The sequence below is a fragment of the Glycine soja genome, chromosome 9 (genome assembly GCF_004193775.1).
Source record: "Glycine soja cultivar W05 chromosome 9, ASM419377v2, whole genome shotgun sequence".
Lineage (NCBI taxonomy): Eukaryota > Viridiplantae > Streptophyta > Magnoliopsida > Fabales > Fabaceae > Glycine > Glycine soja.
This window is the reverse complement of record NC_041010.1, coordinates 40821030-40848210: the sequence shown is the minus strand read 5'-3', so window position 1 is coordinate 40848210 and position 27181 is coordinate 40821030. Positions and strand designations below refer to the sequence as shown.

Here is a 27181-nt window from a genome sequence, read left to right as displayed (position 1 = left end):
ACATTTTAGCTCCCCCTAACATATACTCTGGTATTTTTTTTATTTTTTATATTAGTCCCTCACTCTTTAGACACTTTAGCAATTAATGGTGATTAAGTAACGACAAGGATTAACTCCAAGATCGATATAACATTTACTATTTAAAAAATAATAATTTTAAAGGGATTAAAATCAAACTGTAAGTATATTACAAACTGAAATATTATATTATTCTTATACGTGTTAGCAATATACATAAGGCTTGTTAAATAAAAAGTGAGAGTCATAAAATTTTGTAAGTCTTAATAAATTTCAAATAAAAGTATATGTTGACAAGGATGTGTTGTTATAATGTTTCTCATTTTATAATTATTTTTTTGTATAAAATTAAATATGCAAGTACGTATTTGTAGTGAAATTTTAGTCGGATAAAATTTAAGTTCATTTATTACCCTAGTTGATTAATAGTGTGACTTTCAATTTTTATGGTAATCTTTTCGTCATAATTTTTTTGGGAGGAGTAGGATAAAGAAAGGTAAACACAAACAAAAGAAAAATTGCAATCTTAAGTATTTTACCCTAGACACATTGTCTTTTTAGTTATTCAAAATTAAGCATGCCTTCCAATTTTTAATATATTTATTTTTTACATAGATAACAAATCTATTTGTTGGAAATATACTACTATTTATTATTGAGAGACATCTATAGTTGTCCATTGATCAATTAACATACCTTTGAGACGGTTGTTTGTTTAATGTATATAAAAAGGGCATTTTTTGGGTCAAAAAATAAAAAGGACATATGCTTATCGATGACGAAATAATGTTTTGATTAAAAGTCTACCTGTCTCAAATACGTAAAAAATAAACATCTTTAAATTTTCATTAAAAATTGTTAAACTATGTTTTTTCGGTATCCTTTGACTCCCTTCAAAAGTCTCTTTTATCTTAGTTTTTAATTACTTCAATTATTCAAATATTTTGTATCTGATTAAATGTTTTACCTAATGAAAACAATTGTCATACTTTCTAATATTAAATATTTTTTATTTGTCTTAAATATTTCCCGTCACATATCTCATTTTGCTTTCTATACTAACAGAACAAGGCAATTAATAGTTCGCTAAATTTTTTGTTTGAGTGCACATGAAAGGGGAGAAGAGAAGTCATATTGCCATTTATTCCCCGTGTAATATAAAGTTGGACTAGATTATTTTATACAAGAAAAAATAATTTAATTTTATATAATCATTAATTCAATTATAAACTTTATTGTCACCAATTAATATTATAAGGAATATAAGTATGAAAGCATAATTAATGCTATGAAAAAAATAAAATGACAAATATTTTGATATAATTTTATTTCTCACGATAATTATAATAGAACTTGTAATTTATTTGTCTGTATTCGTGAATTAAATTTTTAGGATGGTTAATTTGTAATATAATATTAGAGTCTCAACGATCAAGTAATTTATAGTTTGATTCTTACTCTCCAATAATATTAATAAAATATAAATCTCATTGTAAAATAGATGAATTTAGAATAAATATATGTTACAAATATAAAAAAAGTCACAAGTTATCATTTTATTAAATAAAATGATAATGAGGGTTAATTGGATTAATAAGTTTGAGTAATGTGATTATAAAAGTTTCCTAAAAAGAAACATATTGAGCAACATATATAGAATTCAAACAGCGGTAAGATTTTGAATTGAATGAAGTCACAAGTTGATTTGTGTTGATTATTTGTGGTCCACCATTAGAGATTTTCTTAAGGAGAAGTGAGAATTCTTATATATCTCATATATAAAGTATGTTTTAATCTCATCAAAATTATATCAAATATCATTTTCTTATATATGTAATACGGGAGGGTTAAAGAAAAAAAAGAAGGATGTACTCTAAATTTAATACAATTAGTATCTGTTAGTTTTATTTTTAAATAAAAAAAAAAACCAGAGTGAAGTGTAAAGAGTAAAGACTTAAAAGTAAGTTAGTGCTACTGGTTACTGGTTAATCCGGTTCCATTTGCAGTTCCCCAATGGCACCGGCAAAATTATATTATATGGTGCTCTGATTTGGCCTATGTATGACTACGCAAGTTCCCACTTCGCAGGTGCTTTTGTGCGTTAGTTACGGCAAAAGTCACGAGCAACACTTCGTTTCTAAATAAAACCAAAACCAAAACCAAAACAATTTTTTTATTTTATTTTCCCGTCCTTATTAGTAATATTTAAATATTTTTTTCTAAAAATTATTAATTTTTAAACTTTTCAAAAGATTTTTTCAAATAATTAATTAACTACTCTTCTCTTAAGAAAGCATTTTCAAACATGCTATAAATGCTTATTTCGATACATGTTAAGACCTTTTAATAAACTTAATACGCATATAATTCTCTTGTTTGGATAAAACGTTGACTTTTAAAACTAATTTTACAGTAAATAAAAAGCATTGTAATTTATAAGAGAGGTGAAAGTGTTTAATTTCTTAAATAAAATTGTTTATACATAAATTATTTTAAAATATACCCATCTTTGTAATATAATTTTTTTCCATGATAAACCAACGAGAGTAAAGGAAATAGTTAGTTTTTAATAATACGACCAAAAAAATTTTAATTATTTGTTAAGAAAGATATTTATGTTTACTGTCGGATTATGCATTGAACAAAATTGTCTTGAAAGAAAGATATATCCAAGAAAAAAATGAATTGTTTTTGAAATTGTAATAATCTATATCAAATCGACTGTAATATAAATGAATAAAACCTACGTTTTTGAATTTTTGCCAAGTTACGAAACAAATACTTCAGGTTTAAAATACCTTTTTATCCCAATAGTATCAGATTTGGCTTCCTAATACATCAACCCACAAACGTAAAAAAAATAATTTTATTGATCAAATCGAGTAATTGACATTTAGCCAACATACAGAGGCTGCTAAACATTCAATAAAAAAATGGAACCTCATATGATGACATTAACATCTGATAAAAAAAAGTTAAAAATAACACACTAAACTAAACCAATTGAAAAGGTTGAAAACAAAATAAATAAATACAGAGAAAGAAAAATAAAAGTGAAAACAGTAGGTGTATAAATATAGCAAACATTCCAAGGCTCTAACCCAAAGCTGAATTTTGCATGCTCTTCTCTTCCCAAGAATAAGCACCGCTCAAACAGATACCATTTTTGAAACCCCTTCTTCTCTGTTTTCTCCTCTGCTTCCATTCTGCATCCACTTCTTTCTCTCTTCTTCTTTGTTTCTCTGTCTCTCTTGGTCCCTCACCAAATGTAAAGAAGGATTTTCTCACACCCGGCGCCATTAGTCCTTCTTTCAGATTTTAGGTGTGGTTACTAGTTTTTTGGATTTGGAATAAGCATTTCCATAACAGAATACCATGTCCATTTAAGGTAACCTTTCATAATTTGTTTTTTTCCCCCTTTTAAATAACCACCTCCTTCTCAGGTGCCGAGAAAATAAAGCAGAACACTCAATAGAAAATTAAGAAAAATAAGTAAATTTACCAGAAAAGGAAGCAACTTTGGATTTTATTTGTTTTGTTTATTTATGTGCATCAAATTTTTATCTGTCTACATAGGAAAAAAAATGAAAGTTTTTATGGTCTTTTGTTTCCCCCCTGTTTCCTCTGTAACTGGCGGTGTTTGTTGTTTCTGCAGTGTGTGAAGAAGAGGGGGAAAATAGAAGAGAAGGAAAACCCAGAAATGGCAACCACGGATAATAACGTGAAAGAGTTTACGAGCGACGACGAGGCATCTCCGAGGGCGATTCTGGAGACCCCTGTTTCGGAAACAGAGTCAGACAACAGTGGAAGCAGCGAAAGCTTCAGTTGTGTCTCACCGGAGAAGTCGCAGGCGGTGACCGGAAAAGAGGTTCCCAAGGAAGGTTACGTGCAACAGTTGATGACCATGATCGACGTTTTCAAGTTCAAGTCTGTGAGAAAGTTAACGGCCGTTCCTCTGTTTGCGGTGGGCAATGATATCTCTCGGAAAGGGTTAACCAAAAAACTTGCCCGTATTCGAAGTGCTGAAGATGGTATTGATATTGGAGCTATTCCCACGAAACCCTCTTGGAGGAACTTCGATTATGAAGAGTTAGTTGCTGCTACTGGTGATTTTAGTTCTGGTATGAACCAACTCCCTCTCTCCCTCTCTCTCTCTCTCTCTGTTTTTTTAATAGGAATTTGGTGAAGAATTTTAGTCTTTTTTGAATAGCAGATATAAGTTCCCCTCGTAAGTTTATATGTAAAAAAAGATTATTTATTGAGAAAGTTCAGCTTATTAAGAAATTAAGAAATTACTGTAGTTCTCAACTTCTTGCTAGGGTGACCAAGTTCGCCCAATGATATAAGTTTGCAAGTTGTTAGGTACTGTATTTATCAGTCAGTCACCATTAGCTGAAGAAAAGAAACGTGACTCTGATTCATTTCCTCTTTTGGTGTCTCTTTTATAATTAATCATGTAGCATTTCATTTTTATAACTAGCGTATACTCTCGTGCTATTAGATAATGTATCCTTTTCGTTATAGCTTTTTTCTGAATGACACAAAATAATTTCTTTTTTAATGATGATATGTAAAGAGGGTTTATATTTACCAAATTTCTCAAGTGAATAGGAATTTGAACCTACAATTTAATAAATTCAAGACTCTGCTTTCTTCTACTTGAGATGAGACATCCCTCGTGGGGTGGTACAAAATAGTTGGTCTTGAAATGTATAAGAGGTTTATTTATTATTGAAAAGAGAAGTAAGAAATATGTATTTTTAAGAGATATTTTGTAGGTGAAATAGGTCTAGGTTTTAATTAATTTTATATAACATGGTTGATTGTTGTATATTATGGTTGATGGTTGATGAATGATGATGACTCGGCGGTTAATTGCCGCTGAGCTTGGGAGTTGGTTAGTGCCAAAGTTTCCCTTGGAAACTGTAGAGTAGACGACCTTTTTGACCGTAACATAGGGTTTCTGTTTGTTTCTGCATCTCCACACACAAGGACATGTAATTCATGGGACCTCACTCTACTCTTTACCCTAGTGCAGATTGCAAGTGTACGCTGGATACTAAAGTATCAAGTATGACCCCATGAAAATATGCATAAGATTTTTTTTATCCTTAGAAATCGAGAAAAATGATGCTAAAAAATTTATAATAATCACGCGACCTATTCAATTAAGTTATATTTAGGAGTAAGATTTATTTTGTTTTAATTTAAAGTGCAGGGGCATTAGGATAATACCAGTATTAGTCATTAAATTCAAGAGTACTAGTATTACTTATGTATAACCTCGTGTACTTTGCACAAAAGACAAAGTTACTTTAAAGACATTTGCCTTGAAAATATACCGAAACACGGGCGTGCCGTACGCTTATGCTAGTGCTTTGGATTGTCACTTGTCAGCCACATTGGACAGTGTCCCACCCTTTAGCCTTTGGGATTGGGCAGTGTGTCCATTGAAAAGAGGCATATCAGTGTGACCATAGTTTACAACTTTACAAGAAAGACACTTCTCACTTGATTTCATAGATAGCACATGCATGAGTCAAGCTAATAAATTGGTTTTTGTAAATTTGTCAAGGGTACGGCTTTGGCTTATTTAACATCCTTACATCTTCCTAAAGATGTTTTTATAAATGGTGTCAATTATGGTTGGAAATTGGTATATGTCACATGTTTCAATTCTTGCAACAGGGACATTCTTTTATACTACAGGGTCTGGTGTTGGAGTTGTTTTGTTAGTTTGTGTAGTAATCAAAATTTATGATGTATTTTGTCTGTTTCTTTCTTTCGATTTCGATCCTTGGGATAAATATTCAATCAACCTAATGAGATTTGACTAAGAATATCATCACATATCATTTCTTAAGAAAAAAAGCCACTTGACACAATTTATAATTGATGTAGGGAAAGTTATTGAGTTTGAATTGTTCATACTACCTTTATAATGCAAAATGCAGATGTAGCAAAACAGTTGTGAAAGCAGCATTCCGCCATTACTAAATAGGAAAAAGCATGTATATGAAGTCACTTTCCTTTATTTTCTAAAATCTCGACTAAATGACAGAAATAATTTCAATAAGAAGCCAGTCAAATAATGTTTCCACATTAGAGTTATTTTGAATCTGACATTTCCCCAAGTAATTTACTAAGTCCAACACTATTCAAATTAATAGCAGATAGTTGCCAAATTATGCTACTAGGTCAAAGTCTATATTCCACGGGATGTTGGTGAGCCTTTGAGATTGCCCTTTTAGTCCTATTAAACAAAGTTAAATATATCTTTTGTTCTTTTAACATAAAGACTTTTATGTGCCCGAGTTCAGAAGCTACACACTACTAATAATAAGATCAATAACTATTTATCAAAATACGTTGAGTTTTTATTTGGTTTTTTTGTTATTTGTGGCTCCACAGAGAACTTGCTTGGGAAAGGTGGTCATGCTGAAGTGTACAAAGGCCACTTACCCGATGGTCAAGTTATAGCTGTAAAGAGGCTAATGAAGAATGAAAAGGATGCTGCAGACAGAGCTGGTGATTTCTTGACGGAGCTTGGGATCATTGCACACATAAACCACCCCAATGCGACACGCCTTATTGGGTTCGGGGTTGATCGTGGCCTCTACTTTGTCCTACAGCTTGCTTCGCATGGCAGTCTTTCTTCTTTGCTTTTCGGTGTGGTGCTGAATCCATCTCTTAGCTTCTCTATTCATGTCTTCCTTCTCTAGTTATTCCTCTTATTCTATTGTGCATGGCTAACAAAGAGATGTTCAACATGTCAGGTTCTGAATGCTTGGACTGGAAGATAAGATCCAAGGTAGCTGTTGGGGTGGCGGATGGATTGGTTTATCTCCATAAAGAGTGCCCGAGACGAATCATTCATAGGGACATCAAGGCCTCCAACATATTACTAAATGAAAACTATGAAGCTGAGGTAGTATGGTAGCAACTTATAATATAAACTGAATTTTCATATTATATTCTTTTCTACCATAGTAGGGAAGGAAAATAATTGGTGCCGTAATAAACTTCAGATATCAGATTTTGGACTGGCAAAGTGGCTCCCAAGTAAGTGGACCAGCCACGTTGTCTTCCCAATAGAAGGAACATTTGGGTTAGTCTCGTAGCTCCTTTGATTCACATATTTCCTATTGTAACCTTTTTCTTAAAAGTTAAAACACTGCTTGCACCAAATTATTGGCTGCAGATATTTGGCTCCGGAGTACTTTATGCATGGAGTTGTGGATGAGAAAACTGATGTATTTGCCTATGGAGTTTTGCTTTTGGAGCTCATAACTGGTCGACGCGCTGTTGATTCGGATAGTAGACAAAGTCTTGTCATCTGGGTAAGTCTTCATAACCCCCTAAATGTAATGGAGTGTATTAGACTAATAGGCTTCATTAAGAGCGCATATCAGTGAGTCCTCAATTGAACACTTGAGGACTTGGTAATCAAGAATTCAATATGTTTATATAATGGCTTGCAAAATTCTTATGTATACAAATTAGAAATCATTTACTGTTATCAGGCCAAGCCACTACTGGATACAAACAATGTAAAGGATTTAGCAGACCCCAGATTAGGAGAGGAATATGACCCTATTGAAATGAAGCGTGCCATGGTGACAGCTTCCAGGTGTGTCCACCATGTATCCTCCAAGCGGCCATACATGAATCAGGTTAGAAAATGAGCATATGGTCTTTTTCAGCTTAAGTTTGATTCACCACATTGTTGTACCATTTTCCATGGTAGGAAGCTAACTTGTATCTTTGTTAACTACAGGTTGTGCAGCTACTAAAGGGTGAAGAGACAATTATGGAACCAAAGAAAACTTTAGTTGCACAAAAGTCTCTCATGTTAGAGGCATGTGACCTAGAAGAAGATTATACTTGCTCAAGTTACTTGAAGGACCTCAATCGCCACAGGCAACTAATCATGGAGTAAACTAAACTAATTATAAATCATTAGTGGGATTTCTTGTTTTCTCCTATGTATATTTGTTGAAAGAATGGAGTGATATTTAGTAGCAGTGCGTGTGGCCAAATCCAAAGACACAAGCCAAGTTGGCTTGTTATTCAGCTTTGAAATTTAGGGAGCGTTACTCAAGAAGCAAAATCATAGTTTTTGGCTTTTTGGATTAACGCTTGATGCAGCAGAGTTTGTGTAATGTAATGTAGAAATGATGCAGCAGAGTTTGTGTAACTTTTAGGCTCTGCAGTGCCATTCGAACATGATGTTCCACCCATACGAAAATAGTGAAATGCTTCTCGTTTCCATTTTTCCCATGGTTTGAAATGATGAAGATTGTAAAAACAAAAGTGAAAATTGATCACTGTGCGTGATACTTTACATATAGAAAGCTTAACAGCCTAAAAATTAATATAGGAAAATACTAGCAACATGCTTTCTAATGCAGTCTTTTGGGATTTTTTTTATTGGAAATCACAATAATTTTTAGCACTCACTTCCTATTTGTGGAGTTTTACTCATAATTTTTTAACTTCAAATAAGTTTTAATCCGGGGTATTCACTGGTACTGATATCAAAATTCATCATAATACTTTGATTTGGGATTAGTTGGGTTTGTGTATTTTTTCCAAATCAAACTTGAACTAAGTTGGATCGGGTCAAGCCTATTAGATCCAATAAAGCTTATGGTTTAGTTTTAAAAAAATATTAAAATAATAAATAAATAAATTCAAAAAATATCATGTTGATGAGTCAAATCATCTAGTTCATAAGTTTGGAAAGAAAATAACGTTACTCAAATCAAATGTAGTTGGATTTGAATGGATTGGGTTTATAGTTTGACCTACGGAACACCAAATTTGAGTAAATGCATTTGGGTTGTGGGTCAGATACTCAGAACCTATTTATAGATAACTTGAACATGAGAATACCTTTCATTTTAATAATAGTACTATAGTATCAGTCTTGAGAAAAATATGCTAAGAGACTTTGTCTTAAAATGTTTCTAAATTAGCATTTTTAGTTCGTTTGTTGACACTAATTTGTACTTTTTTATTTTTAATAATTAAAATAAAGCAAAGAAGGAGCTTTATAAAGACAAAAAATTTCCAGGTAAACAGATATAATGTGACAATACTTTATTTATTTGTTTGTTTATTTGTCTAATGTAAATGATTTACTTATTTAATTCATAAAAAGTATAATTATGATAACTATCATGAATGTGATTTTGAAGATTTGCACATTGAAATTAATTATAAAATTATATATTCTGATTCAAATTAATTATAAAATTATAGTCTAATTCAAATTTACAACATATTCAAATTAAAAATCTGGCAGGACTTATGTTGATTTCACAAATTAAATATTTAATTAGTAAATATTCCTAAAAAAGCATTATTATGATGTGAAAATGTTAAAAAGGCCTTTCTAAAAGAAGTAAGAAGAAATTAAGTAGAAATCAATAACTCGGAGACAATAGCAGATCTAAGACTTCGAATTAATTTACTTTAGAAAATAAAAGTTAATAGAAAAAAGCATTAGTATTTAAAGATAAATATGTATCAATATTAAAACTATGATATAAATTATGAACAAATACAAAAAATTATTTTGTGACCTTAAACTTTAAATATATTAGACTTCAGTATAAAATTACTAAAGAACCAAAAAATAAAAATTCATTATTTAAAACTCTTAACTTCTAAAAACCATACTGGGCCACAACTTAACGCCTATTTTATTCACAAGAGTCACACACTAGAATCAAGACATTATTATTTGTTTCAGGATTTGCTTTATTGATGGATCATTCCATCATGCCAGGATATGCGTATTGAGCAGACCAAGGAACCATAGACTACTTCATGTCAAAAGAATGTTATAAACTGTAATTTAAAACACGAAGCCAAATTGACAATTAAACAAAAGCGGTCATACTCCACTGCAAGCTATAAGCCATTAAGGAAATTCTTGTGCAAAATTATGATGCACGAAATATTTCTCATTTCTTGAGCAGTTAGTTACATATCCAGCTTCCTACAGTAACTAAGACTAGCCAACTCAAAAACCTCATTTTTTTTCTTTTTTAGCAGCCTAAAGGGGTTAATAATAGAGGAGGGGGGTCAGCTAAACTGTGCCAGAGACTATAGCTTTTAATTTGTTAGCATAACCAGGAAATTAACAAAAGATGATTTCTAGTTTTGATTAGATCAATAAGACTGATGAGGCCAAATAAAGAACTCAGCTGCTGCTGTTGGTGGCAGTGCAGTTAGTGCATTTGCATTGGCAGAAGTAACAGCAGACGCTGCTGTGCCAGCGTTGGTAGGGTGAAAATGTTGGAAAAGGTTGTGATGATAATATGCTGTTGTTGAATCAAAGGGAATTCCACAAGGGATAGAAGCAATTGGCTGATGAATGGATGAGAAATTGATGCTGGCACTCACGTTTCCACACTGTGGATTCTGCTGTTGACTGCTGCTGCTGCTGCTGCTCACAGGAAGAGCTTTCTGCTCTGATTCAAGGGAAAGCTTCAAGCGCTTTGCTGCCCCACCCACTGGAAGAGAACTCTTCATTATAGCTTCCACATCATATCTATTCATCTCAAAGTTGGTTACCGCGTTTGCACCTCTGAACTTAATGGCTGCAATATCATATGCCTCTGCTGCTTCCTCCTCGGTTGCTGTTACCATGTGGAACTGAGTTAGATGATTATTTATGGAATATTCTATTTCCACCTCATATAAATGATAACTAATGTGAACTAACTGTTTCAAGTCAAACCAGCAAAACTGTTTCCACCTCCATATACTGTTATTTTATGGGCTTATGATCTTATATATATTATGATAATCTTATTTCCCAGAATAAGGATGCAGTGAAACTTCACCATTAACAATAATCCATTAAGAAATTTATAACAATCCAATCATTTTTTATAACATAGCAATTATGGAAGAAAAAATGTATACCGAATGTTCCCAAGTAAAGATCTTTGTTTCCAGCTACACGGCCAATTCTTGCTTGCCACCTACCCTGTTGATGATGCCTGCAGGATACAAATTATAAGTATAGAAACACAGTATCAAGTGCATCAATATGCTAAATGATTTGAAGTTTCAAACCTTGTAACACCTCTGTATATGGAAGCTCCCCTGGAGAAACCACTACTTTTCCTGCAAGAATGAAAATCCAAATTTTCAGTAGCTGCATATGTAGAAGTACAATGCTAAAAATTTAATGGGGCAAGTCAAGCAAACCTTCGCAATGATGCGATAAATTCCTGCTTTGTTACATGTTTCATCTCCTCCACTTCCTTTGAATAATTGGAAACCTGAGAAATGAGGATAGAAATAAGGTCAGTGACGTTTGTTCCAATATTGATCCATGCAAAATCTCAGTTCATTATATATGTACAATGCACCCAAGAAGTTATTTGACATATCAACGACTTCAGAAGCTATGTACACGTTCACTCAACACAAAAACAGAAGCTAGCTACATATACATAACTTATATTCACCCACCACACAACCACCCTCTTTTCATTCATGCCACGTTGGTCTGAAGATCCTATATTTCCTTTTTGCGGTACCTTAGCCTCCACTTTTTGTGTACCAAGTAAAGCATATTTCTTTCACACCAACACTAACCATTAACCACGTTCCATTTTACCACGTTCCATTTTTAGCAAAAATTTTGTATATACTGGTTGTATATTTAAATATGAACACTAACAATTATTCCTTCCGTAGAATCTCTCCTTCGGTCCCACCTCAATGTTTTCAGTCCTGGTATATGTTTTCATGCAACTAAGATCTATCAAAACTGAATACAAGAAAGAAGTGACTGCATTACAGGGAAGTTGGTGGTAGCAGTGGGACCCCAGTACTTCAGAGCTGCCAAATCATAAGATCTAGCGGCCTTTTCTTCCTTATCATATCCACCTGATAAACAAGACAATTCACTATGTTACAAAACCATCTCTCAAAATACAGAAAAAAGCTTTAGGATAGGTTGAGGAGCATTCTTGAAGTAAATATAAATGAAAAATACTGCTTACCCAAATAAACTGTAGAAGAGTCAAAAAGTTTAATGACAGCCAGAAATGCACCAAAGTCCCGTTCCATGCAAAGGAAAAGCCAAAAATATCAAACATCAGCTAACGGAATAGTCAAAATTATCTGCCAAAAATTACTTTTCTATCCCAAAATGCAAATGGCCGAAAGAAAAGTGATGATATCATATGCTTGCCAATTGCCACAATGCATGCGCACAAGCAACCTTTATTTTTTTTCTCTCTCACGCCCTTTATGGCTGCTACATGGGATAGAAAACAACTGTACATTGGATTAGATCCATCAACCCCATCCTCTTTTCCTTGTACAATGACTCGTCGAATTTTATTTGTACCAAAAAGTTCTAACTATTAACAACATTAATTTAAAAAATAAAAATTGATAGTATCTGTGCAAAGTAGTTTTCAATTATTCTTTTCCAGTTGATAAATTTTTCAATAATCCAACTAAGTTAGCTCATAGTCAAAGACATATCCCGGCATTTAAAAAACAGACCAAAAAAGAGATGTCGAATTGCCTATTTCTCATTGGAAAGATTTTTAGACAAATCGCTTTTTTTTGCCGTTTCTTTCTTCCAATAATAAAGACACACATTAAAATATTGATGTTATATGTCACTACAACAGAAGATCTAAGAAAACCCGTGAGTTTGTTCCAGAGCCAAGAGGACATTATATTCTGAGAGGGGGGCCAGACCCACTGCCACAAACCCTTCATGCAACAGTGGACGCTCCACCACCTCAATGTGAGCAAGTACAAGTTTCAATAACAGGGAGTGATGGGTTGTGATGTGGTCAAACGCAGCTTTCCCTGGCAAGTGGGAAAGCAAAAGCAAAAGATAAAGCCTTTAACGCCACAATATCAGTTATGACTTATGACTAATGAGGAAGGAGAAGGACGGAGAGATAAGATACTAGACATGGAGGCGTCAACAAATGGGTACGGAAGAGGAAGAGAATGCTGAGAGAAAAAACAGAAAAAAATAAATAGAGAGATTAGTATGTCTGAGCAGACAAGAAAGCAAAGACACCCGACTCATAACGGGCAAAATGGCGGCACATAGGATCAAATCAATTGAAAGAAAAAAAGGCAGAAACAGTGAAGTAATAAGTACTGGCAGCATAGTATATGATATGCATATACCCCAAATCAGTCAATCATAAAAAAGACTGTTCACAAAGAAACCCAGGTGTCCTACCATACTCCAACCCATTAATTGCACCTTCAATGCATGCAAGCCACTTTTCAGTCTTATAGCATCATATAGCCTAGTCCTCCATTTTATATATATTTTCCCCAGTTTTATTTACTTAAAAGAACACTAGAGAGAGAAATAGACCTTGACGCCCTTTTCTAGCTTGACCCTCCCTTCTGCAACTATTGTCCCATAGATGCGCTTCATATCTTCCTGTCCATCGGTGCCTGCAGAGAACCCCCATCACCAAAAAATAAATAAATTAAAAAGACACAAAATCTAACATGAAATAGATGTGTGAGAAGAGGCCAAATTTCTGACCTTGACCTCTCTCTCTCTCACACCATAGTCAATACTCAGTATCCAAAATCACTATCTCAATATATTTTCACAATAGCTGGCTAGCTACTTTTCTCAACTTCCAACATGCCAAAAGATCCTTGAGAAAGAGAAATAAATCTCTATTCTCTCGATTCTTTATCACAAGCACCATACATACAAAATAATAAAAATAAAAAATAAACAGTTAAATTGATTGATTCAATAAGCATAATAATGATGATAGAGAAATGAAGAAAAACAGTATACCTAGTGACACCTCTGTATATAGAAGTCCGCTGGCCGAAGGTATCCACAACCTTCTTCGAGCGATCGGACTCCGCCGCAGCAGCGACGGCCTTCTCGGAGCTCTGCGCGACGGCGAGCGACAAGGTTCCACCGGTGTTGGTGCCACCGGAGAACGCGGCGAACTCGTTGACGGAGGACTCAATAGAGTGAGTCCCGAACTCGCTGCCCTGCGCCTTTCCGATCGATGCAGAATCATCAACTTCGGAGCCAGAGTTAGTCGAAAAAGCTTGGAATCCAGTAATGGCCTTGAGATCCTGGTGGTCACCGCCGAAGTACGCAGAAGAACCGTGGTGGTGGTGGTGGTGGTGGTGGTCGTAGATGTGCGTCAGCGACGAGTCCTGCGTCTCCGTCTGGCTGTCGGAGTAACGCATAACAGCGGAGGAGTCGCCGAGAAAATCCTCCAGCTTCGGCGGCGCGTGGCTGACGCTCTGCGACGACGATTGAACGAAACTCACGTCGCTGTGGTTCAGATTCTGCTCAAACTTGAGGCTCCCGTTCCCCCACCCTGCACCACAAAACGAACCGTTTGAGTCATTTCATTTCACACGTGCGTTAAATCGAACTACTAAGAACTAAGAATGGAAGATGATAGTAGTATTTTTATTTGTAATATTACCGTTGGTGTACAAGTTGTCGAGGTAGTAGTGATGCGAGGAAGTGTCGGAAGCGGCGTCGTATTGAACGAACTGAGGTTCGGGGGTTCGGAGCATATCCATGGGGGAGAGAGAGAACGATAGCCAGTTGGTCGAAGCACGAGCCATTTGAGATATCAATGGTGCAAAATGAAGTACTAGTCCTGTAGTAATAAACGTTTTCTGAAATCAGCAACAGTTTATAGACACAAAAACAAACAAAAAAAAAAAAAACTGAAATAATTTCTTACTCTGGAGAGGCGTTACTCTTTGAATGAAGAGCTACTTCTACTCCATGTCGGTGCGGTGGTGATATTATTACTACTATTTGATTAAATGAAACAATAAATCAAGAGGTTTTAGTTTGGTTACAAAGAAGAAGTACTTGAATGCATGCAAGGTGGGGTTGCTGGTTTTGAGCGAGAGAGAGAGAGAGAGAGAAAGAGAAGGTGATGAGTTGATTTATATAATAGCAAGAGTTTGAGGCAGTGAGAGAGATAATAATAAATATATGATGGAGAGAAGTGACTTTTGGCTCTGCGCGGAAGAAAAATTGTCTGAAACACGTCCGCGAAAGATCCGGGGTGGAGCTGGCGGAAAATTGAAGGGTTGTTGGTTTAGGGTCATTTACGAGTTCTTTTTCTTTTTTAAGGAAGGGCAATTAAAATTGGGGCCTGGCATTTCACACACTTGTCTTACATGCAGCACTCCCAGTCCCAAAATTCAAATCCCTAACTCTTGTTCCCACATTTTCTGATTCCTACCCACCAATCTCTCTCATTCAACTTTCATAGTGCCACTAACAGAGGGACGGATATATTTTTTTCCGATTAGATCAATAAATAAAATATCATTTTACTTAAGGATCTTGCTAACAACTTAGCTGTTTGCTTAAGAAATTTTAAGAAAAATTATAACAAGACATAGTAAATAACTATAGAAACACTACTTTTCATCTTAATAAAAACTTTTTTTTTTAGTTTAAGTTTCTAAATCAGTACTCTTGATAACATTACTTAGTATTTGTCTTTACTTCAAATAAGTGTACAAAAATTCATTACTATTTTTCATCTTAGTATTTTTCTCGTTGATGGAAGTTTATGAAATACTTTCTCGAGTTTCAAATATATGAACAAGAAAAATATTTTTTTCCTTAATTTTAAATATAATAAAATTTTAACTAATTTTATCTTATTTAATGTTTTTATTTCTAAAATACCCTTCATCTTCATTTAATTGAGGTGTTAAATTTAATGATTATTTCTAATTAAGTGTACAAAAATTCATTACTATTATTCAATCATATTCAACCCTGGAAGAATACATTCTCGTTGATCAAGTTTATGAAATACTTTCTTGAGTTTCAAATATAATAACAACGACAAAAATATTTTTTAAATTTTTAATTAATTTTATCTTATTTAATGTTTTTATTTTTAAAATACTCTTCATTTAATTAATTAAAGTGTTAGATTCAATGATTATTTCTTATTCTTATATCAAATTTTGATGAAGAATAAATTTTAAAAAAATATTTTTTAATTAAAATTGATATAATTAAATATGTTCAGTAACTTTCTTAATTAGTATATAATGTTTTTTTCTTTTAGTTTAAGTCTAGAGAAAATACTTCTGAGTGGTCCCATTGGAAAGTAGCTTCAATTGCAATAATTACAAAAAAAATATCATGAAAATCATGTTGACTATATTAAGTGTGCTAACTAATTCTTGTTATTTAAAAATGGTACTTTCTTTGTTTTTTTAAGTCATTTAAAAAAATGTATTTTTATTTATTTTTCAAAATTAGGATACCATTAATTATTTTTTCCTCAAATTTTTACTTCTCACTTAAATTTTAATTAATTTAAAGATATATCATAAAAGTAGTAATGATAAACTTATATGCATTTATTTTAGAGAAAAATGGTAAAATATGAAATTTAATAACTAATTTGGGAAACCAATAAAATTTATTGTATTTCTTAATTATTGTGCAAAAACTTTACTAAAAAAGGGATGGAATTAGTAGTTAACTTCATTCCATATTCTCAATCTCATTGAAAAAATGAAGTTCATTTTCTAAACTACCGTTCATTCTAAGTGATGGGAAACTTCAATTTTATGGGAATTTGTTTTAATAAAAATATTATTTCTTCCTTTTTAATGTCATGTAGTTATTATCACAAACATCAAAAAGGTATTTGCAAATAATATATGAATTAAATGAAAAAATTGAAAATTATTTTATTTTTAGGTAAAAATTAGATAAGAGTTATTTAAACTATCTTGAATCATTATACACTCCCAAGCGCATAGATAAACGGACATCAAATTATTTATACTTAAAAAAAAACAAGAATCACCATATATTAATTTTTTTTATCTATATTCAAATCCAAGGGATATATAATTGGGACAAAAATATTCTATTCTATTTATTTATTTCTTATGTAAAGAACCCAAACAAACTAATTTCCTCACATCTTTCTTATAATACTCAATTAACTAATTTACTGAAATTAAAAAAAAATTAATACAGTTAGTAGTACTTAGTAGCAATAAATTTGTGCTAACTTTAATATTATTTCAAAATTAACCCTAATACTATTAATGAAACATATTTTCATTTTTTTAATACTTTATTAGTTTTAATTCTCCTAATCTCTTTCGTTAGTTTGGACGGTGTTAAACTCAATTTCATTAAATAAAATTTTGAGTTCATACCTTATGAATATAAAATATTTTTCTAAAAATAATTAATCAAATTTCTGACAAAAAAATATTTATCAATAAAACTAATAAATATTCTACATCAATATTTTAATAACAATAAAAATTCCTTTCACCATTAATATATTTATTGCTTTAATTTAATTTTTATTCACCATGAGATTAGTCAAAGTATTCTTTATAGAAGATAAAGTTAGACTCTCGAAAAATTTAAAGGAGTAATATATTCCTCTTATTATTGATTAAATTAATAATATATTAAAGTTAAAAATAAATTGAATGAATTTTAATAATCCATATATTTCTTAAACCAAAAAAAAATCGTGCAAGTAGTATTATAATATTTGTTTGAAAACAATGTTTGGTTCGTGAAAGCGTGGAGAGAAGCAAGATAATGCGGCATAGAGAAATGAAACAGTAGCAAACGAATCCCCTTTAGCCATGCCATTAAAAAATAACCTTAATTTTAGCAATGTTTCATTGGAGGTCAGCCTTTTTTAACGGTATCTCTTTAAAGAAGAGCCTATGAAGATTATCTTATAAAAATTTGGTTGTCTCTGCAATGCATAAAATCCCAAAGTTAAATTCAATTTTCAGCTTTTCTCTGAGGCACTCTCGCAGACAGTCATGACTCATGAGTCAACACTCCTCTAGCTAGATAGACTTTGAACTCCACTTGTCCTCATCACTCATCACCACCTCTCTGCAACTCTTGCAAATCTCAAATCTGTCACCTTCATGCCCTTTTGCCTTGCTTCCCACTTCTTAACTCTCCCATGTAGGACTTAATTCATTAATTTCATTTCCCTTCACTACCAAATGATACATTCTACATTATATATATATGAGCCACAACTTACATCCACATCAACTACTGTACCCTGTTGTTGAGCAAAATTATCACTGTCGGGGTTATGGGATTCACAAATTGTCAAAATTAATATAATATATATATATATATATATATATATTAATTACGATATGTTGTGTTTTGGAAACAATTTATAGTCACTTTATTAAGCGGGAAAAAAATATCTTGTACCTTCTTAATTACCTTTAGCTAATTACATAATCATTCTTAGCATTGTTTATCCAAGCTGGAGATCAATCAGAGCATATCCCTGTTCAACCAAAGAAACTTATCGTACCATATCGCGTAGAATATATATATATATATATATATATATATATCATTACATTCCTCAGCTTATTGCAAATACGATGATGACTCCCAATTCAATCAAACAAAAGCGAATTTTTCCAAACAGAAAACCCACATATCATGTCATAGATCGTAAAAGCCACTGAAACTTTTCCTTCTTCCTATCTATATCATAATGATACTTCACGAGCAAAATTATTAGATTTAAGATGTTCATGAAATTATTGAAAAGTAAGAATTAATTACATATTTCACCACTTAATTATTATTTTATAAACGTTACTATCTAAGTTTTTTTTTCCGCACATCTTATCATTATATTTTTAATTTCCATAAATTTTATCACCTATTATTTTGGCACACTTTACTATAATCTTTTTGAAAAAAAAATAATGCATTTTACCATCATCATAATAACAAAATGACGTCATTTTACAAAAATTGATGACAAAATGACATTTTTAGGACATTTTTTAGGAACAAATTCGTTAAAAAATTTAACAAATCGGTTAAGTACACAAAAATTGAAAATTATGGTGCTAAAATATGTGAAAACAAAAATTTAGGTGATAAGATTCAAAAAGTAATGATAATTGGTGATAAAATATGCAATTGAGCCAAAAAGTAATCATATTCGTATAATGTTTTTAAAATTACAGCTTATTTAAAAAAAATATTTTTTAACATTTTAATAAATCTTTAAAAGATTAACTAACTATATATTTTCATAATTTAATTATTTTCAAACTTAAATGGATAGATTGGCCCCTTGTTTGGTAGGGTAAAAATAGAGAGGGGGAGCAAGGAAGACAAGGGAAATGAGGACGATAGTGTGGTTTGGTTAAGTGATAAAGAAGATAAATTTTTGTGGAATTCACGAGTAAAAACACATTCTTTAACTTTTTAGGTCGTGATCGTTTAAAAAAGAAAGATGGTAGAAATAAGAAGAAATGAACAATAAATTAATATGTGATTCACCAAGCATACCTGGGGAAAATTGATAGTGTTGTAACATATTTTTCTATCTTGCCCTCTCTTATGACACTCATGAGGAACACAACTATAGCATAACATCATCCGAAGGTTCCTTTCTCTAATTTCCAAATAATATTAAAAGAAGCAATTTAGAACTGAAATAGACAAAATATTATTGAGATTAAGAAGCATGTAGAGATATAATATTTCAAGTGTTAGCTCTTCTTTTCTTTTTTTTACAGAAAGTGTTAGATAGCATAACATATATAATCATTTAAAAAAAAAAACAAAAATAGCATACATCTAAAATAAAAACAAAACAAAAATGAACCAACTTAGCTAAAGGATAAAAAAAGTGAATATTATATTTTTATATTTTTTTTATTAACTAAACAATTTTCACACACGTACAGTATTACTCTCCATCTTTACTCTTTTTTTTTTTCTTTTAATCTAACGATCAAATATGAATTACTCGTTAAAATTATCAAATTAAATGTGAAAAGTAAGTTGGTCCTTTTCACCCTCACCTAATAATAATTTTTAAAAGACTTAACTTTTTATCCTCGCCCTTATCCTTAGATTAAAAAAAATACAAGAATAAAAAATAACTCTATAAGAATTAACTTGATGCCTCCTTACTAATAATTTAACCGTGGTTAGTCAAACTTCAAAGCCATCAATGGAGTAACCGATGAGACGAGAGGAGGGCAATAGATTGCTCCCTTGGCACAACATGCAAGCTCCCATTCCGGGATAAATTATTAATAATTCGATAAGGTTGCTCTCAACTGATAAGACTTGATTAAAAATGTGTCAAATGTAATTATTCATACTATATATTAAATATTTTCACAAGAACTATTATTGTCAAAAAATAAAACAACTTTCGTCCTTTTTGCCTGCTGGTTCCAAAGAAATGGCAACATCAAGTTTCTGTGGACGAATTAGAAAGCAGAGTGGAAGGCACACTGCGCCACCCCACTAGACCAGTGGCCGAGAAAACGGGAAGCATGAACAGTAAATTGCATCATTCATCGCCCTCTAGCTGTTGCATATAAGACCAAGTTGAATACACTAATACACTATATATGTAATGTGTCACTTTTAATTTAAGATAAAAATCATCATCGACTCAGCCCGGGAAACATGAGTGCCGACGAATACGCATCATCCTCTGCGTTCTACCACATCTAGACCGGCAGCACCTACGCACCCTTCCAATTAGCATCCAATGTTATTATTTACACTTTACACTTTCTCTTTCTTCCTATACCACCCTTAATTACTCTCTGCATGTTTGATTCTAGTACAAGACAAACCTAATTTTCTTAAAAGATTAAAAATACGTTTGCATGTTCGTTTAAAATGAATCTGATGATTCATAGATTTCATTTTACAAAATGAAGGATTAGATGTTTTTGTAAATCTTATTTTACCCTAAAAGTCTATCATTCATAGTTAATGTAAAAAAAATATTGAAATATGCTCATGCCTTTCAGTATATATGTAGCATGCATATGACATGTACTTGCATATTTACATATGTAGCATGCATAAATATTCTACATGTAAAAAAATATTGAAATATGCTCATGGCTTTCAGTAAATATTGAAACACACTCATAATGAATGCAATTAGGAAAATACTACCCTTCCAATATTTATTTTAGTACATTGATGAAGTGAGTTCCACGCTGGATTCATTGCACTTTTGGTCTCTTTAGAAGTTGCTCATTTATTTATGCAATGTTTGTTTTGGTGCCTAATTAATTATTTTATTACATGTTGTTAATTATATTATTAACAAATTAATAAAACAAAAAGAAATTAAGATAGTTAAATCTTTGAAAGAATATAAATCAATTAATGAATATATGAGGTAACATATAATTAATTAGATGATCGTAGGGTAAATAAATTTTGATACTTCTAATAATTTTTTTTTTCTCTTCTAAGATTAATTATGAAATCCATACCATTTATGTTTTGGTAAACATGAATAAACTTTACTATGGTTGATGTATTACTACGGTTGATATAATTATCAATAAATTCAACCGCCCCTTCTTGTTTACGACCAGATCCATGCATACAGTCAAGAAATTTATGTTATCGATGGAAGTGATTGTATACAAGGCGTATAAATCGATTCATTATAGTAATAATTAACTGCTAGCATGGCTGTGTGCTTGATTAGAATATTTACAAAAAGAATAATAATTGGTCATTGAGACTTGAGAGTTTTGATGCGTTCAAAGCTCAAATCGTAAGTTTAGTTTAATTTTTTTATTAAAAAAGAATGTGAAAAAATGTGATTTAAGAGTGTGTATAACTAATGCACATAATGAATGTTTGAAAATTTTAAAATACTAGTATATATAAATTTTATTAATATACTTGTACTAATTAAATGACGAAGCCAATTCAGTTAAATATAAAAATACCGATTTTTTAATGCTATAAGAGTATTGGTTAAGAAACATTTAATACTCTCTGAAAAAAAAAACTTTATTTTACTTTTTAATAAGTATTTTATATTTTTATTTCCTTAATCAATGTCATGGTTAATAGGCCAAAAGATATACAGTTAGCTACTGTTATTTGGCTAGTAAGGTAGTATTGAAGCTTCTTTTTCTTATTTCCTTAATTCCAGGTGCTTTTCCTCATAAGGTGGTTTTTTTTTCTAAAAATAACAGAATTTGCTCCTGAGTTTCGATTAGAAATTGATTCCATGTAAAAAAGTAAAGCACTCATCAATAGATCACGGGTAACTGTTGTTGAATTCCTTTTATTTTCTATTATAGTGCTGTAGTAATATTTTACAGCAATTGTATTTTCAATTTTCTAATATTCATTCCTCTGTACCAATATTACAGCGGGACTAAAAAGTAATGAGGGAGGGGAAAGCAGGTACGATTAAAACGTAGTTTATCAAAGCCGTGTGAACAAAACGAGTAATAGTCAAAAAGTTCAACTCTATCTACCAGCATATTAACAGCTTTTACTATCAAATTTTTACAATAAATTATATACCAGAAAACAAGCAAGCAATATAATAAAAAGTAAAAAATAAATATATAAGACTTATTACTAATTTTATTGTATAAATTGTAAATAACAATAACGTTATTCTCTATTCATTGAACATGCCTTTGATCCTACATTTTTCACGCATAACTTGACTCTCAAATAAACCGTACCTATATGTATGTCTGTGGTTCTCTCTCCTTGGAGGAAGCAGTGCATGGACACACGTAGATGAAGGATGAAGAGATAGATATGCACGTAGCAGTGGCTGATTTGTTGGGTCTTCGGTGCAACACCAACACAATTTATTAAACAAAATTATGTTTAAGGAGAATAAAATTATTATAAAATGATAAAAAAATTCTGTATATTTAAAATTTAAATCCAAAATCTATAACTAAATTATATATATAATATTCTTTTATTCATAAGAATTAAAAATAATACGAGAAAATTTATAAAACTCTTTTAACCTGTCCAACCAAGCGAGTTATATGTATTCGTTTTGGTTGATGATATATGATATGATAATGTATTGTTTGCTTATAGAGGGAATTATGGGTCCCTTATGAAAATACTAGAGTAATTAACTACGTGAGACGTGGCCTCTCGTTGCGTTTGATGATGGAGACACCTGGTAGGTACAGTTACACTATGGCACCTTCTCTTTGTTTTTCTTCTTGGATCCGATGGAGTACTATATATAGCTACTTGTATCATCTTGTTAATTACCTACTAGCTCCTCATCGTCAATATTATTATTTCATCACACGTACGAACCGTGAAGAGCACCGTTTGGGCTACCTCTGCATACACGCAGTCGATATTCTATAATGAAATTCATCCACAGTACTGAGGACACACGGATGCATGATCATAATGAAAATCAGGCGTCATCAATTATAGAGTGGGATAACTTAATTTGCCCTCTATTTGTTATATATATGAAAATAAAAAGGAAGGAAGAAAGATATAAAAGAGATGAGATAGAAATATTTATTTTTATAATTTATTTAAGAAAAGTATAGAAAATAAATATTTTGTTTCTTTGAGACCCACCAAAAAAAATTCACTATTTTTTTTCTTTCTTATTTCTACTCATATATATAATATATCTTTTACATTCTATTTTTTTTTTATTTCTACTGTTTTCTTTCTTATTTTTGTTCTTTATGTCCTCTTTTCCAAATAGAGGATTAATATTTTTCAATGTGTAGAAACATGGTGAAGGATTTAATCATGAAAAATAAGATCGAATGTTTTATGATGATAAACACATTGATGATATTTATTTATTTCTTATAAAAATAATTGACGTTGTTTTAGAGAAAAGATCATTTTTAAGCATGCAACTTTTTTTTTTACGGTAAGAATATGTAACTTTATAATTTAATTCAAGAAACAGTATATTATTTTGGTTTCCGCCATAGTATAATTTTTGTTTAATAAAAAATTAAATTGTTAATGTAAATATTGTGATTTTATTAACAATATGATACATTATTTTATTCGCATAAACTTGCAATATTTATGTTAAAAAATTAATTTAATTTAAATAAAGTGTATACCAGCGAAAATATAGATAAGTCTAACTTTTGATATGCGACAATTTTGTTAGGGTTGGAGGTTCTAGAAATGCATTGAAAAAAACAAGTTTAAACAATTGTTGCTTTAATTGATTCAAGAAAGAGATTTTTGTATGTGATTATATTTAAACAAAACAACGAAATTATTTGAGGGTTTTTTTTAAAGTCCTTTAGATTTAGGATAGTTTGGAATTATAACAAGGCAAGAGCTGTCAATATGCCATATTAAATAATTGTTATAATTATATAAACGAACTTTGACGAAAACTTTGTCGTGTAGTGTATTGATTATAATTAAAATTAACGTCAATTATGCTTGTCATATTGCTGTCACACGAATGTAAACTTGCCATTCAACTTGAAAAATAAGGACCAGGAAGAGATTTACTTTTTTGTTTAGGTTAAGGAAGAAATTTACTTTAGTTCATGTTTTTCCTTTTATCTTAACAACAACAAAATTGAAAACAAAATATTTTTTTCTGGTATGTTATATTAGGGTCCTTTGAAAGGATGCAAGTGAAAGAAAAGACAATTAAAAAGAAAAAAAAACATATATAATGATATAGTGCATGTTTATAGAACATAGTGTATGTTTAATTCATTTCTCCGACCATTTTATTACAACACGAAGTCCTATACAACTTCAACGAATGAGTATTGAAGGAGGCTAGGAGTTTGTTTCTCAAAACAAAGGTTTAAATTGTCGCAACGAAAATCCAAACATGCATATACTGTGTTTTGGCCCGGTGTGTAGTGGATTACTAGTTTGACATGATTGTCATTTCACTTAGTACAAGAACAATTATACAAATTGTGTTATTTATATCATTTATTAATGTTTATATTATATTGATAATAATTATACTTTATCAATATATTGTTATGAATGTTATTTGTAATTGATATAATGTATTTTGTTTTTTTGGGCCAATTTTATTTTGGTACTCTGTTGGTAATGAATTTTTTATAGCATGAGTTTGTATACATCCTATTTATTTCATATCTTTTTGTTACTGTAATTGTGATTCAGACCTTTGGGCAACATCATGATATAGATAAGAAATTGTGTATGTAGGACATATTTTGTTGTGCATATTAAAATAATTTAACTGTTTTCCACTAGTTTTTTTTTTATTGTTTTTCAGTAGTTACTATGTCAGATTCATGATAACTTTGAATGAGATCAATTATGAGAATTGAGGGAATCTTTGGATTTGTATTTGATCATTATCAACATCGACTTTGAGGGAAGAAGAGCCTCACACTCTTACTATTAAGTCTACTGCTACTCAGGATTTTTATGAACGATGGAAACTCTCAAACAGTTCAAGGAATCATTGAACATGCTAACACTTTTTAAAGTTTGTTGGTTACAAGTTCATGACTTTGATGAGAGTCAGAAAAGTCATTATTTCTCCATATTCATCAATAACTCAATGCATTTTTTTTTACGTTAGTTAGTTGTGTTCGTTAGCATATGGTGAAGATTGATGATCATTAGATACAAAAGAAAAAAAGATTGATGATCATTAATTACCTGATTTTTGAAGATTTTTGTTTCACTATCTTCTCAATTTTGACGTTTAATTTGAAGTTCTCTTATGACACTTAGAATCATAAGTAAACCATTGATGGATATTGTGGCTATTATTACTCAAGAGGAGAAGTCCATGAAGAAGAATAAATCTTATATTATTCAGTTTGCTTCTATGCCCTACAACACTTAGTATTTAGGATGTGAAAAAATATATATATACCAAGAATCCCAATAATGGCAAGAAGGTCGAAAATGCATATCCTAATATTTGGGGCCTAACAAGAAGAAGTTCTACATGAAGAATTTCAAGTACGTACTGTAAAAAGTTTGGACATAGTTGAGTGACTGTTATGTCTTTAAGAAGAAAAACCAAAAGCAAAGAGTTCACGAGCCTAATAAAACTGAGTGAAGTTGAGTATCAAATCATTGTGGATATAGTTTCTTTAAATCTACCCACATTAACTTTTTCTTTTCCGATGTGCGTTATCTCTGTTAGGAGTAATTTAATTTCAATTTTACCTTTAGAATAGATATACTTACAGTTTTGAGTTAGAAATGAAAAACTTGTTATATATTTCAGTGATATGTTAAAACTTTCAAATTAAGCGGGGTCAATATTTTTCTGTTTTATCCATTAAAAAATAAATATGAAAATAAAGTTTATAATAATTCATCTACTTTATTTAAGTGACAGAGTTCACCTCTAATATATTTGTACACATAGGAAAATAAAAAAATTTGATTGGACCCGGGTACAAGTTGTGTACGTTCACAAATCAGAATCCCTTTTGTAGCTTTGAGTAATGTCTAGCTATATAGTTTGATTCTCTTGACACAGAAACCAGCAAGTTGCAAATCAGGTTACTGCTACCTTTGCTTGTTCTTGTCTATCCCCTTTCGAAACGCCATGTGACATCACACGTGGTGCACCCCTGACAACACGAATGTGCAAAACTGCCTCTCTGCTCTCCAATTTGGACACTTAAATGTACATATAATATGTTACTTTATTAAATATTAAAATCAAAACGTGGTGCTTCTATGTTTTGCAACATGGTCGATTGATGATATTTATACTTCTACATATTTCCTATTAATATCTTCTCTTCATCATCATGTTTGTTTATAGTTTTTTATATTTGAGGTAGAACTAGAAAAGATCAATTTTTAAAAGTGACAACCAAGTTTCGGTTTTGTTTAAGACTTTAGAAGCATGCTTTTAAGATTGAAGTGCACGTCTCTAAGCCAAACCAAATATAATATGCAAGCTTGCCTAACTACAGTGCGACTTGAAGTTCGACACTAACCTATCTTAGACGTTTGGAAAAGAATAAGAGTAAAAAATTAAAAGAAAAGATCATTTAACTAAGAGAAAAAAGATTATATATCAACAATTTAAAAAGTTTTATAAAGTCATTAAATTATAATTTATCATATATCATAAATTTATTGATTTATAAAATAATTATCATAAAATAATTCAAATGATTATTTCTTACTAGACGGTAGAATTGTTTTACACAGTAAGTGTATAAACATTACATTTACTAACTAATTCCTTTCTCTTTCTATTTATACATTTAAAATTCTAAATAATTATAGAAATTTAAAATTTATTAAAATTAAAATGAATGATTGATTCTA

General features: G+C 31.2%; 2 protein-coding genes across 2 annotated transcripts; one reads left to right on the top strand and one right to left on the bottom strand.

Annotated features, from left to right (window-relative positions):
• Positions 1 to 3079: 3079 nt before the first annotated feature.
• Positions 3080 to 8308, top strand: LOC114425765 (receptor-like cytosolic serine/threonine-protein kinase RBK1). The gene is made up of 8 exons (XM_028392720.1): positions 3080 to 3406; positions 3674 to 4139; positions 6430 to 6687; positions 6795 to 6946; positions 7047 to 7126; positions 7220 to 7358; positions 7542 to 7691; positions 7796 to 8308. Exons 2-8 carry the CDS (start codon positions 3719 to 3721, stop codon positions 7955 to 7957), a joined length of 1362 nt encoding a protein of 453 aa, XP_028248521.1. The 5' UTR covers positions 3080 to 3406; positions 3674 to 3718; the 3' UTR covers positions 7958 to 8308.
• Positions 8309 to 9898: 1590 nt separating this feature from the next.
• On the bottom strand, positions 9899 to 15111 carry LOC114425478 (AP2-like ethylene-responsive transcription factor AIL6). The gene is made up of 10 exons (XM_028392414.1): positions 14769 to 15111; positions 14502 to 14681; positions 13847 to 14390; positions 13403 to 13485; positions 12048 to 12056; positions 11843 to 11931; positions 11245 to 11318; positions 11110 to 11160; positions 10957 to 11033; positions 9899 to 10667 (listed from the first exon to the last, which is right to left on the bottom strand). Exons 2-10 carry the CDS (start codon positions 14644 to 14646, stop codon positions 10198 to 10200), a joined length of 1542 nt encoding a protein of 513 aa, XP_028248215.1. The 5' UTR covers positions 14647 to 14681; positions 14769 to 15111; the 3' UTR covers positions 9899 to 10197.
• Positions 15112 to 27181: the final 12070 nt, after the last annotated feature.

Excerpts from the sequence above, each read along its gene's own strand:
- LOC114425765 (XM_028392720.1), top strand. The coding sequence starts at position 3,719 with ATGGCAACCACGGATAATAACGTGAAAGAGTTTACGAGCGACGACGAG. Across the intron at positions 7,127-7,219 it reads CCAATAGAAGGAACATTTGG|ATATTTGGCTCCGGAGTACT; the intron begins GTTAGTCTCGTA and ends TATTGGCTGCAG. Across the intron at positions 7,359-7,541 it reads GACAAAGTCTTGTCATCTGG|GCCAAGCCACTACTGGATAC; the intron begins GTAAGTCTTCAT and ends TACTGTTATCAG.
- LOC114425478 (XM_028392414.1), bottom strand. The coding sequence starts at position 14,646 with ATGGCTCGTGCTTCGACCAACTGGCTATCGTTCTCTCTCTCCCCCATG. Across the intron at positions 14,391-14,501 it reads CGACAACTTGTACACCAACG|GGTGGGGGAACGGGAGCCTC; the intron begins GTAATATTACAA and ends TTTGTGGTGCAG. Across the intron at positions 10,668-10,956 it reads TCTTTACTTGGGAACATTCG|CAACCGAGGAGGAAGCAGCA; the intron begins GTATACATTTTT and ends ACATGGTAACAG.